The 16,800-nt window shown below is 40.5% G+C and overlaps 1 protein-coding gene across 17 annotated transcripts in view; it reads right to left on the bottom strand.

Moving 5' to 3' along the window:
• APBB2 (amyloid beta precursor protein binding family B member 2) overlaps positions 1-16,800 on the bottom strand; it is a 157,571-nt gene that overhangs the window by 10,731 nt on the left and 130,040 nt on the right. For all 17 annotated transcript variants that reach the window (XR_006167661.1, XR_006167660.1, XR_006167659.1 and 14 more), the window contains 5 exons: positions 4,884-4,998; positions 2,762-2,849; positions 1,612-1,695; positions 1,022-1,137; positions 54-233 (listed from right to left, as the gene is read on the bottom strand). Coding sequence is in view for 14 of the 17 variants with exons in the window: in XM_042811929.1 (XP_042667863.1) it covers positions 54-233; positions 1,022-1,137; positions 1,612-1,695; positions 2,762-2,849; positions 4,884-4,998 (583 nt within the window). In the remaining 3 variants the exon portion in view is untranslated. The remainder of the gene's footprint in view (positions 1-53; positions 234-1,021; positions 1,138-1,611; positions 1,696-2,761; positions 2,850-4,883; positions 4,999-16,800) is intronic.

Below are 16,800 nucleotides of genomic sequence, written 5' to 3' on the forward strand. Positions count from 1 at the left end.
AAGTAGTAGAAAATCCAAGTACTATTAAATGCCTTTTCAAGAAAGTCACTTACCATACAAGCAGCCTGAACAGCTTCTGATACATTGCCTGCATTTGGTTCACACCAAAACACATGGCACTCAAAATGCTGGTTTCCTGTATCCATAATGAAGGCAAATGTATGAACATCCTTGCCTACTCCCATGAAGGACAGAAATCGCACACGACATTCCACCACGATTTCCTCTTCATTCTGGTTATGAATAAAATGATTGTTCATTACTAACAGATATTCTATGAAATTTTACTTTCAGTGTTAGGTTAATTAAGTAGGGAGAGAACACTGATACAGTGAAACTTCTTCTGCAATCTGTGTATACCTGGTGTGCAAAGGCCTGAGCTGAGTTCTCTCTTCTAGGCTACCAGCAGAACACAATGGCTTTGAGCCTTAGAACTGAAGCATATCATGCATTGCAGTACTGCATGTTTAAAATGGATGTGGCAGTTTTGTGAAGAAATGCATGGCTATTGTGACTTTTAAAGATAGTCTCCCATTACTGGTATGTAGAGATGTGGCTTTAGGACCTAATCAACAGATGCAGATGTGGAACATTCTTTGCAAGTTTCATTTTATTCTATGAAAAATGCTCCACTAAAGGACAGTGATGTGAAACACAAGTTGTAGTCTTACTCTTGGTTTTCATAGAAAGAATAAAGAAAATACACAAACTTAGGATTGCTCCTTTCAGCTTAACCTACAACATTTTACACTCAAAATTTCTAGGAAGGATAATATTGTGTTTGTTTAAAGCACCTAAAGGTTACTTATAATTTATGTTTCTAAGGACATGCTTGGAATGGTAAATAAAGCTGAAGCTGACACAAGTAGTTGTAAAACAGTGATACAGCCCTGCAAAGAAATAAAATGCAAAAAAAGGTAAATGAAGTCCAGGAAAAATGAACACTCTCTTCTAATGCTCATGAGTTCCTGGTTTTCAGCACTTGTGTTAAACATGTTTTGAACAGGACATTCTGCCTTACTCTTTCACTAATGACTGTGACAGTAGCATCAGCAACATTCATGGTAACTGGCATCCAGTCTTCCTTGCTAGAGGAAGCCATCAGACTTTCAATAGCACTGTTCAGGGTATCCATTCCTAAAACAGAAATAAATGTGTATGAGTATACAATATTATTTTCACACAGTAGTACACAGTAGTAAATTGTTCTGAACGTGGTAAAATGAATATGGTGATGGATTTTGAAGCTGGTTTTCATCATCTGCAGAAGCAAATCAGGTGCCTCTGGCATACTAAAAAAGCATTAGCATCTTGTTTAACTGCTGCACCATTTCAGTTATCCAAGGCCCTTCTCATTAGTAACAAAGCTCATATTCAGAGAAAGCAGTAAAAAGAAAATGCTTTCTTACCAGCTCCCAAAGTACTCTGGTTGCATAACACACATTTATTTGAAGCGCTGAATGCTAGGCATTTTCACCTCTGGCTCTAAAGACTCTGAAGTTCAGGAACTGCTCCCATTCCAAAATCATGCTCTTACACTTGGCTAGTCAGAATCCAGCCCTTAAGAGTTTATGCAAGTTCCCTCTGAAGTCACAAATATATGACACATACCCACAGGTTTAGCTACAGGTAGCATTCCCAGGTACTGGACGTGGAACTTCTGCACCAGCTCTGTCTTTGGTGTTGGGAAATCTACTGCATGGGAACAAATATAGATTTCTATTTATTGCTACTCACAGCTCGGAAAAAGACTTTCATTTCATCAATAACCTAAAACAGTTTATCAAGTAATTATACTCTGAAGGCATTGTACTAATTAAAACAAATCTCTACCCCCTCTGACAAGACTAATACCAAATAATTTCTAAGGGAATTAGAATGCTGCATCATTTAATTCTTCATCTACACTAAAAATAGGGTCACATTATGCTACTGGCATATTTAAAAAAAAAAACAAAAACAAAAAATATAAATGAATGTGCCTTTGAGACATACAGACCTATTTTTCACTGCATAACTATGTAAAATCTGGAACCTTTTTAATATCATCCATTTTAATATGTTCAACACAAGCTATGAGTAATCAATACTGCTGTCTAGCAGAAAATTACACAAGTTGATGTATGGATTAGGAGTAAGGTAATCAGGATGAACTGCTGCATCTGAAAGCATCTAGTTTCCTGTAAAGCTAACACGTGGTACATTTGTTCTGGAAAATTTTCTAAACAGCAGCTAGTAAGTTTTGACTAACAAAGCATGCAAAGACAACTTTCTTTTGCCATGCAGTAGTAGAGTGTGCAAAAGCCCCTCAAGGTAGATGACAACCCACTTGTATCTTTTGCCTTGGAAGCTGCCAAAACTGTGCTGAAACCTGGAAGGAGCACTCCTATGTGAATCCATGTGATTAACTGGAGCACATTCTGCTTTTAGGGCAGATTTGGCTGATCTGTGCCATCTCAAGAAGTACTTTGATATGAACTGGACAATATATGCAAGTAGCCACAAGCATGACAAACTGTGTTTGCAAAAGCTGTATTTTAAAATGAAAGACAGTGTGCAAACTGACATAACTTACCAGGACTGTGTTACTGTGAATAGGATCAATACATTAAAATGTTTAATACAATACCACCTTAGAGTCAGATACAGTGGTTAAAAGACTCTCCAACCAACAGGCACCGTTTTGGTCAGAAACAGCATCAGAAATAAAACATATCTGAAATAGCCCCATCCCATGGACATGAGCAGTAATGTATGGTACCTTGCAGAGGAACATCAAGGGTGACGTTTGTCCTCTCCTGCATTGAACTGCAAGCCATAGCTTTAGCATTCTTCCGTTCAGCCATAATCTGAATAAGATAGTGATAATGCAGCATTTTTTGAAAGATACTGTAAAATAGTAACTCCAAGTATCAGTCTACTCTTATTAGAACTCTAATTTCCCAAATTAGCCAGAAACTATGTGACTAAACAAGTTATTCTTCATAAATTACTTCAGCTTGCCCATGGCTTATTCACCATTCCTTACCTACATACTGAACTTACGAGCTGTTCAAGACTAGATGAAAGAAGAATGGAAGAGTTAAAAAACTAGCCATTTTTGTCAACAGAAAAATTGTGAGGAGTAATATTGCAAGAAACAAATATTTAACACACAGAGAAGTATGTTCATTGTTCATATACCTCTCTGATCTATCCTCTGCTGCATGTCATTTTTTCTTCCATTTTTATGTTTCATCTGACATTAAAAATTCCATGCAAAATGCAACACATTCCTCTCCCACAATACTAACAAAAGAGAAAAACACATCCAAACAATCACTTCGGATGATCATTCTCTACAAATACACATCTGAGGAAGGTCCCAGGGAAGTTAAGGGAAGTTTTCCAAAATATGAAATTGCGATCTGCTTCTTTAACACTGATGACTGTTGATAGTAATTAAGCTGTAGGGATGACTAGAGTTCCAGTGAATGACACTTGGTCTGAAGATACTTCTGGCTAATTTATCTTTTCATTTATCTTTGCTTTCTTCCCTTTTATTTATTTATTTATTTATTGCTAGGTTTCATATTTTGGAAGTATTATCTTTTATGGGGACACATGGCAGTACTCCCACTTGAGGATGAAAAATGATACTTGCTAGCTTAGGGAGAAGCTCTGGCTCAGCAAAGAGATCAAGTGTGTCAGACAGCAGATGCTAGGTGCTTTGCTGAATCAGGATTTCATCTACTGCTGAATTATGAAGGAACAACTCTCTGCTCAACAGCATCATTCTCTTTTACTCTCTATTACTATTAGCTGTAAATGTTCAGTCACTCTGTGATCCAATATTGCCAGGAATTTCATGCCACAATTACATGACAGCTTTCCTGCCTTTCTGACAGCACAAGTCAGATACCCCCTGCATTTACTTGATGCTGTGCTTACTGGACAAAAGAAACTTTTGTAGAAATTGTTTTTCCCTGCTAGACTTGCTAGAAAAATCTGTGAGAGCTGAGTCGGAGAAAGATGAGAGACAGCAAGTCCAGGCATCTCCAGTGAACCACTGCTGCAGTGATGCTGTGCAGCATCACCCAGAATGGCCCCTGCCACTCCCAGCCCCACCACCAGTTGGGGCAGCTCATCAGCATATTCTTAAAAAGGTGAATGCAGCCTCAAATCCATAGCTCAATAAAAGAAATAAAAACAGTTTCTCAATAAAAGAAATAAAAAACACTCTGGCTTAAGTATCTCCCTATAAAGCCTTTTAAACATTTTTTTCAGCTGTCAAGGATGTGCTGTCACAGCACTACAAGACATTGCTGTACTGAGGACACTCATGAACTGATCACGCAAGAAAATCAAAATTAATAACTAGGGAATGTTGGCAGATTAATGTAAAGTGACTGAAGAGAACAGTTGTCTCCAGTATTACAGACAGTGCTGCTACGGGAACGAAGATCCTTCTACTGTTAGTCAGCTTAGCTCTCCCCCTTCTCCCTGATTTATTTTAATTGGGCAGCATAACACTGGCAACTATTTTCATGCCTGTCCTGCTTGAAGCATACCATTCAAACAAGGTCTAATTTATTTACAAAGTTACACACCACCACTGACCATTAATTAAAAGAATGTGTTCTTTTTCCCTTTTCAACACACAACTTCTTTATTACACAAGATGACTCTCTGTATATATGCTTATCAATTAAATACAAGTATCACCATCCTCAAATCTAAATGCACATCCTCCCACTATTCCCATTCCTTTGTATCCTTTACAAACTCCCTGTCTCATTTCTGGCTGCCAGAGATACAAAGCTAACAGTGTGAGGTGGCTGACTGTGTGTATTATGCTCTGAGGCTCTCAGCAGGCTTGTGTGGATGACTTTACATCCACTTACCTTTGAGCAGATCTCGTGTAAACTTGTGGCGATGGCTTTTGCTGGCGTGTCACATCGAAACACATGACATTTCAGAATTCTGGTGTCTTTGTCTCTTGCCACATATGCAAAGTCTCTGCGCAAACAAAATGAATTGACACATTAGAAGCAGTAATACCTGCAGTCATCTGTCCTTTACCATGTGTATGTTTCAGCTATTAGAGAATAAAACACATCTTAGACAATGCAGATCTTCAAATTTAATACAGTGCATACCTATGAAAAACTACATAAGCGTTGATGAGTTATCTGTATAATTAAACAGCTCATTACAATTTCATAACAATTTATTGAACATAACACCCATAACTCCAAAAGCAACTGTAAATACATAGAAAAATACATACTTACTAAAGGCAAAGGAGAAAGAATTAGAGGATAAGACTAAAAACACATGCAGCTTTTAAATGCTAAAAAAATGAAAAATGGCAAATGGTGGTCTAGATAGAAAAAGAATGCATTTAGAAGGACTGTATAAAAGTGTTTAAAACATGCAGATAGTAATTAGAGATCTGGTTGCATAAGGGAGATGTGAACCTGCTGAGTTTTGCTCAAAGTAATTGGCCTAAATATCTAACCTTATTTTTTCAAAAGTTAAATAAGGATTCCCTATGAAAGAGATTTTCTACACTGTTCCAACTAGTCGCCTTGAGTACAGTCTTCTAAAGTCAGTATGGTGCTTCCTCGTTCTCAGGCTGTTTAAGTGCTGATGTGCTTCTGAAGAAGCCAAAGCATGAGCACGGTGTAAAGAAAGCAACAGGGTTGACATGTTCCATTTAGATACTGAATTCAGGGCTGTCTCTGCTCCAAGAGCTCATCACTCTCCCTGTAGTGCTAATTTGCTTCATGACCCTCCTGGGATGGAGGCTAATTCACCCTTTCACAGAGGAGGAACCCGAAGCTGGTTCTACAGCACAGGAAAGCACGCCAGGATGCTGATGGCTGATGGAGAGCTGGACTTCCAGCCCCACACTGGAAGCAGGAGCACTACCCTGAAGTTCAGTACATTTCCTGTATTTAGTGTGGCAGCACTACGTTTTGTCTGTGATGAATCCTCACAACAAAGAAGTGGCTGCCCCTCGCCTGGATGCTTACAGACAGGTTGGAGCTCTTCCTCTGCTTTGGTGTGCCTGTATGTGTGACACAGGCACCTACAAAGGGACAGTGCTGGAGTAACAACATAGGCATGTCTTAATCCAATGACTCATGACTTGTGGCAAACCCCACAGCAATAATCCCAGAAGAGGTTGTCTGTTAAGATGCCTGGACGTCTTGCAGCTCCAGCCCCACTCCCAGTACTTCAGCCACAATCTACAAGAGCCTTTCAGCACTTTCTTCCCTTTTGCTGCACTGCAAGTTCACCGAGACACTGAGCATCCTGGGAATAACTGAAGCATTTTTTCTACACAAGCAAAGCCTTGCTTTAGAAGGGCTCCTTCCTTCCTGAACACTTTGAAAATAAAATAGAGATTTCCATTTGGAATTGTATGCAAAACAAATGTGCTGGCTGTGATCTTAGGCACAGGCTAGCGAAGATGCACAAGCAAGCAACCTGCTGCATATACCTCATTGCTGGATCAAGGCCTGTTCTTTTGGAGTGACAATGGCTATTTATCACTATTTGGAAGCATTAACCTCAAATCGATAAAAGCCCTTCAAGGATGTGTAAATGAATGATTTACGGGTTCCTTTACAAGAAGAGTAGTTGTATACCCTGCATTGCTTTGCTGAATTGCTTGTGCTGTGCAGATCCCCATTCAAATAAATAGAAACCTGGAGCTCAAGGAACACTGTGAAGCATCAGGATGAGATCGGGCCATCACATGTGAGGGGCTGCACAGACAGAGCATAACTTGCACCTCCTGGTAGCTTAAAAGCTATTAGCTAGAAACTTGTCATTAATAAAAATAAGATGGGACAAAGCAAGTATTGGAGGTTTGGATGACATATTACATTGCCAGCCAAATCCAAGTTCAAGCAGCCTATGAATGGCTGGTCTGACTTTTGCCTAGCAGTGAAATGACAGAGCTGGTAGGCAAAGCCTTCACACACGTCAGGAAGCACTCTGCACCACAGATGTCTTCATGCTCCTACTGCTTGCTCTGGCATTTGCCCAGGGATACCAGGAAATGCCTTCTTCACCCTGTGAAATCCTACTCAGGCACCATCAGCCTGAAGGAGCAGGAAAAGCAGCCCTTCGCTGAGATGCTGTGTGTACCATGCAGCCAGGAGGCCTCAGCCTCAGACAGTGGTGTCTGTTCCTGCTGCTACAGTAAATATTCCTGAATTAACAGGACACGTGTATAAGCCAGGTTGTGTAAAATTACAGTGCAATTACAGCAGCGAATGAGACACCAGCTAGCACATCAATCTTGACTGCTGAGAGCTAATAAAGCCCGTGCAGTGGTGGTTGAGACACACGCACCAGTGCCTTACTTTAAATACCTGAACAGCTTGAACAAAGTAAATCAGCTAATTACATATGGAAATTGTGAACATGCATAAACCTTTAGATGATCATCTGTAAGCCTGCTGAGGCAGAGAAGGAAATCCAAGCTCCTCAAAACCAATGGCAGTGTATCACACACAACCCTGCCAGCACCAGCTGTTTCCAAGTCATCAATCAAAATTAGCAAGCACATCATCCACTTCTGTTTTGACAGAGCACAAACAATACCACCAATTCCCTTAATTCCTGAAGTCACCTACCTGCCACGCTCTGAGAAGCACCTCAGGAGACAGGCTGGCAGCAGGGACCTGGTGCAGCCTGGTGTTGTGAAGCACAGGGAGAGCAGAGCTCTCTGGGAAGAAGGGCATGGCTTTGATCACTCTGTAGTAGCTGCTCCCAAAACCGTGGCTAACAGAATAAAACTCTGGAGCAACATTTCCCTTCACAGGACCAGAAGGCAACAATTTATCTGTCCAAAGCCTTGAATACCAAGTAAGCCCCAAGACTGCTCTCTGATGCTTCTTCTACTTCAGATCCCTTCTGGGTCGCTTACTCTGTAAACCTTCATTCCACAGCAGCTCACTTGAAGCTGATTAACATTTAAGTGAGATTTATGGGCAACCAGCCCCTTCAATAATGAAGAAGTGCTGAGTAACGTGCTTGCAATAGAAATTTATGGAAAAGGGCAAATACCTCCTCACACCGTTCCCTTGCCTTTACTTCTTGCTAGGAAAACAAGAGAAAGAATAAACTGAGAAGCCTTTAAGAAATTCAGGGAAGGATACAAAGTTGCACAGAATGAACAGATCCCCATCTAGATCCCCATCTCATCCAGATGGAGTCTTCCCGTTCTCCGTGGGATGTGGGCACACGTGAAATTAGCAGGATTTAAACCACAGCTTCCAGTACAATTCCCTTCATGTCAGTGGGGAGAGCAGCATGACGTTGAGTGGAAGAACAGTGTATTGCATCTCTATATTCCCTCAAGTTCACAGCACAAGCAGATCGTTTCTGTTGGTATGGCATTATAGAGAAGGGCCAGGATTTATTTTTTAACCATTTGCACATATAGTACCTTATCCACTAGTACATTTCAGGACATAGGAACTTGCTGTAAATTAGTAGTCTGGAAAAAGCCAGAAAACAGATAGAAAGTGCATTTTGTTGCACAAGCAGGTAAGACTGGCTCTGCTGAATAGTTTAAAATACAACTGTGAGACATTTTAAAAAGCAATTAGAGAACTGCAAAGATAATGTAAGGTGCTAAGTGGAATGGAATTTCATTTTTATTTGCTCCTTTACCCTCCTTAATTGGCAAATGTCTACAGTAATTGACTAGAACTTAGATAGCCATACCTATTTAACACCTGGCTAGGCATCACTTAGCTGCTCAACCCTGGATGAATATAATCACACTAAATGTGATTTATGCTAATGCTGTTCTGTTTGAATAGCAGTCATGGCCATTTGCCACTATTAGGCTATAGTCCTAGGAGACATCCCAATTAAGTATGGCCTGAAAAAACATCACATTCTCCACTGCCTTTTCTTACTTTTCCAAAGGACTGTAGAATTTTATTAACCCTTATTTAAAAAAAAAAAAAAAAAAAAAAAAAAAAAGCAAGCCAAGCCTTGAATCCGGAAATAAGAAAATTTCTACTTTTACCAATGATAATTGCAGGTATTTAGAACAACTGTATTAAAATAATACATATGCAAGAAAATGTAAATTGCTTTGCAGATTTATGTACCACAAATTTTAACAAGAATCCTTGAAGAAGAAAATGATATCCTCTAGGCTCAGCTTAAAATTGATTCAAATTCACCTAAAAGTGCCTCCAGAAAATGACTATTTCTATGTAAGTGTGCACTTGCTCCTGTGGGATCAAAGAGCACACCCTGCTGGGCTGCAGTGAAACAGGCTCCTGAGCCCATAATCTTCAGATTTTGCTTTGCTTTACTGCAAACAGCTGCCCAGAGATTTGTGGAAAAGAAAGGAGAAAGGGGAGAGGGGAGGGTTGTGGAAAAAAAAGAGAAAGAAGGAAAAAGGGGGAGAGCAGCAGGCACAATGGCAGAGTAGGGTCAGGAGCCGTCTGGCAGGAGGCTGCCATTCACACACAGTGGATAGACAACACAGTGTCCATGAGAGCAGAATAAATGAGCAGAGAAGGACAAAAGCAAGGAAAGTGAGAGAGGTCATACGGGAAGAAAAGGGGATAAATTTTAACACCAACAAGCTCATTCTTTCAAGAGGCTTTTTCCAAGACACAAGTATTCTAATGTCACAAATGGCAAGCAAGGTTAGGTGCAGGAAACCATGCAGCAAAGATGCATTACAAAAATTTAAAGATCTTCTGGTAATTCTAAAAATGTACAAAAGCTTTGCAATTCTTCACTCCAACAGCTCCAGCTTGCAGAGCTCTTGCTGCCCAATTCCAACCCAGTATAGCAGGCAGGTCCACCAATACACATCCTGGTCACGAGTTTCTGGCCTAGGTAGTTAAGGTCCTCTCTGAAGCAGAGACTTCTAGGAGTCTTTTCTTATTTCAGTCCTCACAGAACTTAAAAAAAAAAAAAAAAAAAAAAAAAAAGCATACCCTTGAAACAATAAATCAGTTCTGCATTTATTAAATTCTCCTGAAAGGGCACTGGAACAATGTAGCTTGTTTTTCTAATTCATGCATAAAATGCATAGTGCAAATTATCCTCTGCTGAAAGGCTAAGTGTGCTTCATTTCTTGACAACATCACTTGCTAGCTTTGTGCAATACTCAGAGGCTTTAATCTGGCAACCCTAAAACACACAGCCTCCCGGTTACTCTCTGATGTCTTATCGTTGTCACAGCTCTGTGCACATCCAAGTTAGTTTGTTAAAACCTTCCTCGAACCAATATGTCCAAAACCCAGCCCTCTGGAGCCCAGCACTTCCAGGCTTGAAACTATTTGCACAATTTCCACTCCAATTTCCTTCCAACATCCTGAACCTGACACAGCTGCAGAAGCCATTCCCCATTACCAAGGCTGGCTGCCACCTCACTGTGCAGGGCAGGGGACATGCCTGCTGCCACTGCCTCTCCAGGCACAAGGATGCTACAAACCATGCCCCTTTTTAATACCAAGGTCTACATTCCACCCTTTCAAAGAAACACTGATCTACATGGCCACGTCACGAGTCAAGGTCTTGAGTTATGCCAAGGTATGACTTAATATCCACACTCTCCTGATCTATTCACTGTGTCAACAAAGTGCACCAACAAATACCACAGAGTTAAGATTTTTGTTCCATGCTAGTCTTCCTTGCTAGCCTCATCTCATGATCACATGGCTAAAATACTGTTTTAATGGACTAGACAAGGAGGAAGCCCATCACGTTTGCTGGGATCACCACCAAGACTGCCCTTGGCAGTCCATCTCAAAGTGCTGGCAAGGTGCTGGCAAGAGGAAGGCCAGGGGCACAGGCCACCCCCAGTGGAGCACGGCTGCTGCTCAGCTGCTGGGCAGACACGGCACGGCAACAAGAGGAGCAGCAGCTTAGGCTTCAGCCCGGTTTTTACAAAAACTTAAATGAAGACAGACCTTCAGCGACAGATCCTATGAAAACCAGCGGAGACACTGACCACTGACATTTTACTGCCACCAATTTTTCACGATGAATTTTTTTCTGCTTAATTGCTTCACAACATTAATGAAATATGCATGGGCGGGAAGCTACCCTGCGCAGCATGATTTTCAAGGAGAAAACACACAAATGAAGCTACTTGTCAAGTCCACTGCAGCTGCTGCTTCTACTTGGTAGCATCACAGACTGCTGGTTTAACTCCTCAGGATGGCCAGTCTAGCACTCTGTGAATGCTAAATTTCCTAAAAATAGATGAACGTGTTATTATGCCTATGAACCTCTAAACGGCCTCTCTGCCGGAGATCCTGCAAACTTATTTTGACAAATTAGATATTTTTAACAACACTTCTATCTTCCAGATCTAATTGGTAGATGTAGGCTTTTGTTTATAGGGAATATTTGAAGATTTAATAAAGAGATACATCAAGTTGAGCTCAAAGCACTACCACACATTTCAGTGAAGAAGAGAGCAGACTGCGCTAGAACAGTTAATCTCTCCACTGAGAATCTCTTTATCAGCAGTGCTCACTAGTTCTCCTTTGCTCTTTATTATGCAGACAGAGAACAAGCAATCATGCACAGACACTACCCACGAATCTGCTTGCAGCACACTTCTGCTAGTGTTAGTCTGGGAGGATCATCACTTCCTACATGCATGAAATCTACATTAGATTGCAAAGCCATAATGAAGGAAGTTCAAACATTTCCCTGGGCCAACTCTGCCTAAAGAACTGATTAAAAACCAGTCAAGCCTGGAAAGCATTCTCATTATATTCCACAAAGCAAACCTGAGCATCTGCCTGCATCTCTCAGCTACATTCTTTCCACGCAGTCCCGGCACCAACTCCTTACAATTTAGAAGAGCAAACAAAACCCGCGCCACATCCGCGAGACATGATTCTATGAGCAGGAGGCCCTGGCGTGGCTGCAGCCCTTGCGCTGCAGAGCGCGGGACTACAATGCCTCGCTGTGTGCGCTCCCACCAGCGGGAAGCGGTGTCAGGAATCCCAAAGGGTTCCTTTGTGCACCCAAACAAATCAAACGTGCTGGTGACAGTTTTTCATCTGACTCCAAGGACAAGTGACCAACCCAGCTGCATTCAAAGATCAAATGCCAAAAATTGGAAGTTAAATGTCAACATTTCCAACTGTTGCTAAAATTAGTTCTTAAAGTCCCCAGCAGGCAGTATAACTTTTTTTTCTTAAAGAAAAAAATTATAACGAATTTTCCTTCATTTCAGAACACACAGAATGATAGTGTCTAAACTCAAACATCAGAAGTCAATATCAAAATCCACTGCATAGCATAAATTTAAATTGTTCTAGCACTTGAGGGCTTGAGATACGGAAAAAAACACACAGTTCAACTTGACAATACTGTTAATAGAAAGCTGAAAAGGTGGCAGAGACATAAATGCACCTCACTGCAGTTAAGTTTCTGAATGACAGTATTCACAAGCAAACTGATATGAGCACTGTTTGGTGCATGCTGGAAAGATAAACACAAAGAATAATGGGAAAATGAAAATCATTTACCTCTCTCTGAATCCACGAAAGCATGAAGAAAGATAAAGAGCAAGTTAGAAAACACTCACACAGACAGAGCTCCAGCAAAAGATGAGACAGAGTAGCTGAAATGTGCTATATATTTAATATTCATTATTTGTTTGTAGCACAGTGTATCTAGGTGTCCTGCAACTATTTGCCTTCAGTGCTTATTTTGGTTGAATCCCGTTGCTCTCAAGCTTGTATTTTTGGCAACATGCAATGAAGCCAACAAGCATCAGCTGAGTTTATCGAGGCAGGACAGACATATCAGCACTGGGAGGTAATCGAGCTTAAAATATCACACACAGAAAAGGGAAGTAGTAAGCGGTAAGCATAAATGGATACACAAAGTGCATGAGTCCTCCTTCCAAAATGACACTACTTAAAGCACACAAACAAACAAAGCAAAGAGAAAACAAACAATTCTTCAGGCCATGAACACTTTATGTTGTTTAAATTGAAGGAGTATACAGATCTGCATGAGTTTTCTGAATGCCTTTTCCACAAGCTCAGGCTCTGAATTCACTTGTGCTGCTTCATGCACTGCAGAAGTCACAGCCCGGGTGACCTCCTCATGAAGACACTGAGTTGATATGAAAAGTATAAAATCCTTGGGCACCCTCATCCCTGAAGCACTGCAGCAAACTCAAACTCTCTGTACACCCTTTTCCTGAAGGACAGGGACAGACTCCTCTGCTTGGGGGGGCTGCTGCCCCTTGGCTGGGACACAGCTCCCCACCAGCTGGCCTTGCTTCAGGTGGGGCAAAGGAAAGCACAGGACCACTCGTGTGTGGAGGTGTCAGTTAAAGACAGTACGTGGTTTCGCATGACATTTCCACAAAGGGGTAACTGCACTGGGAAACTAGATAGGCTGCAGCCTGCTTCTCCCCAACCCTCCCTGAAAGCATGACAGCACTTCATGCACATGGCAGTGCTGTCCCTATGGAGGTAAACACCATTCTCAAGAGGAGAGCTACTTTCCACAACTTTTAGTGTAAGAGACGTGCTGAGGAGCCATCTGCTGCAAAGCATATCTCTGCATCCAGCCCTCCAATAGGTCCTTGCAAACAGTATCCTCTACTCCCCTTTCTCCCCATGCACTACAGAACTCAGCTCTTGTAAGAGCTCACCTCTAGTGACCACCTGATCATCATTCAGGCACAGTACACAAACCTGTGGGATCCTACATCATCCAACTTAGCTCTGATTGGGAAAAAAGTAGTGAAGCGGAAAAATCACCCTTCCTACTTACGGGCAGGACTAAAGATGGCATGCTGAAAGAAAGGGAACTGACTCCTGTTAGACATCTCACTTCAGTGAGTTTGTAAAGCTTACAAAAATTGATCTGTTGCTTAGAAATGGCTTAATGAGTAGATTCAGAATAAAAGCAGGCTTTCTAAGTCAGGTTTTAACTAAATGTGCATATGGTTAGCTAATGCACCCATTCACCGTGGGAGCAGAAGCTGTGCATGGATGCATACGCATACAGTCAAGGGTTTAATTGCTGGATACCAGCTCCATGAGCCTTTTGCAAAATGGTGGCACTTAAATAATGTTTAAAGGAAATGTTGGATTGTATTTTTAAAACACACTTTTTCAACACACAAAAAAACATGTCACAGCCAGGAGCTTGAAACTTCAGGCTTAAGAGAAGCATGTGTCTACTTCAGCAATGACATTTGACAAGAGCTAGTGACAGTATCTACACAAAGGAGACCTCTATGGACCTCTAGAAATCCCATTTTTTTACACCTGGAAAATATAAAACTATGAAGTATGGAGATCTATTAAGATTTCATATTCACACCTTAGAAACATAGCGCACACACATACACATACCCCTTAAATTGTTTTAGATCAAAAATAAAGCATTCAGTAAATACAAATATTCAAGCACAGTTAATCCTGTTGTCATATTTGCCTAGAGAACAAATTCACATTTTACTGAGATATTTGCCCTTTTAGTATCTAGATTGTAAAGGAAAAACAAACACATTAAATCCCCTTTCAATACCCCAAAACAAAATTAGTAAGCTTGACAGATACAGTTCATAGTGCATGACATTAAGAACTGCTGAAGCTCTAGATGTTATGATTCTTATCCTCCCTCATTTAACCTTACTTCCATTAAGTTACGCATTTATGTCACAAGTGTAAACATAGGTGGCCAATAGAAATTAACAACCTTGGCAAAAGGATTCTGGTTTTATTAATGCTTTGATCATAAACATCTCCCAGTTTTATCAAGGTAGCACAACAACATACAGATACTTCAGAACATTAACCCTCTCCCAGGTTTCCTTCAAATACTTTTGTAGTATTTTTCTTTTGGTACTTCTTGAGCATGTGCATATTATACATGGATCAAACTTGTAAGATACTATGCACAAACTCCAACATATCTAAGCAAAGAGATGCCAAATTTTGGGATGCTTTAGAGACTACCAGCAGGCATTAAGAATGCAAATAGCCAATGTGAGCCAGGACTATTCTCAAAAATAGTGTGAAATGTATGCACAAAAAAAAAAGTGTACTCAAGAATCCCCCAGCTTATTTATTTATCAATTTTTTTTGAGGCAAGCAAGAAAGACCACTTTGCTCTTCTGCTCTGGAATCTTGGCTGCCATCCTCCGCTGCCAGAGAGCAGAGTACACAGTTTTCAGCACACAGAAAACGGCCTCAAGTATGAACGTATCTTTCTCTAATGAAACCTTGTGACCAGTTTTTTTTCCTGCCCCTTAATAATTTTTTTTTTGTTTGTTTCTTCATTTGCAGTCTCTAAATTGTGACCTCTGTATTTAAGAACAAATTCAGGCTTCTTTTTTCTCTTGGACTCACTCATTTGCTCTAAGCAGAAGGCCAAGTTCCCAGTAGAAGGAAAAGCTGCAGCTCCTTAAGCTGCTGGCATACAGTTGCTTTTAGAACACAATTCATCTCTGACCTATTTTCCTTGTCAAAAGAAAACAGAGGTTGCTCCTGAGAGAAGCTGATGAGAAATTACTCTATAAAGGCTTGATTCAGCCATTTAAATAATTGTTATAGTCACTTTCTGATCCTGTAATGGTTTTTTTTTCCTACTTAAGGACTCCTTCATCTTAGCGTAACTGTTTTCTGCATTTACAGAGCAGTGTGTATCTTCACTGCCCAACACATTCTACAAGGTAGCTAGTGAAAGCAGCTAAGTCAGACACAAGAACTGCATCTGTATTTCTGTAATGATCATTCTCAGATATTTTACAATGGAAACATGAGCCTCAGTCTCATTACAAAGAAGAAATAACCCAGGGCCCTCTGCTCTGCTTCCTTCCAGGTGGTGAACTTGGCAGTTTCTCCTTTTCAATATCCAGTGGTGACCTGTAGTGATCTCCTCAACCAAAACCCTGCTCACACCTTCCCTTCAGCTCCATGGGCTTTCTACTGGGCTTTGCAGAATCAGTAAAGATTTCACCATGCCTCTCGTGAGCACTTGATAATTTAAGATGCTAAAAGTAGATCTCAATATTGCAAATAGTGAAAGATTTTTTGAGCATGGATAGCCCTGGATTCTGCATTTCAATGCTAATTTGATAATGATAATCATAGTAGCATTATTTTAACTTCCCAGGAGAATATAGTCAGTTTCTCCATGCACTAATCACTGTCTTCATATGAAACTGGACAAACAGTGATTACTTCTCAGAACAAAGCTTATCACTGGAAAAATCTTTCAGCAACTTAGATACAATGTATTTTAGGAGGAAAAGAAAAAAAAATAAATAAAAGAGAGAGAAGAAATGTCTTAGACTTAGCAGATTTTGAACGTAACAAAATTAAATACAAAACATGACCTGCTGGTGGAAACTCTTAAAGGAAAATCTGTTAATTCCTCTACCATTAAGCAATGTACAGTTGTACAGAATAAACAGCATTGTAACTGCAGGAGTAGACACAGAAAAAAAGAGAAGGAAATGCAGAAAGGTGACAGAAAAATGATCAGTCAGGCTGCTGGGTATTGAGGAATGACTGGGCTGTGGCTGTAGGACTTTCACACAGTGGGATGCAAGCACATCAAGCAGGAATGCAGCCTGCTTCTAACCAGTTAATTACAGCTTTCAAATTAATCCAGTAGCTCTTCACAGAGTGCTTTGTAATTAATGAATTAATTTCACACAGAAAACTACTTGCCTGCATTCCCTTTATATTCTGGTAATACAAATAGAGTTGAATGATTTATCTTTAAGCTTAAAAAAAAAAAAAAAAAACAACAAACCAAGCCAAAAAAAAA

This window comes from Centrocercus urophasianus, unplaced genomic scaffold (genome assembly GCF_019232065.1).
Source record: "Centrocercus urophasianus isolate 14NV4802_14NV808 unplaced genomic scaffold, USGS_Curo_1.0 seq_13, whole genome shotgun sequence".
Classification (NCBI taxonomy): Eukaryota; Metazoa; Chordata; class Aves; order Galliformes; family Phasianidae; genus Centrocercus; species Centrocercus urophasianus.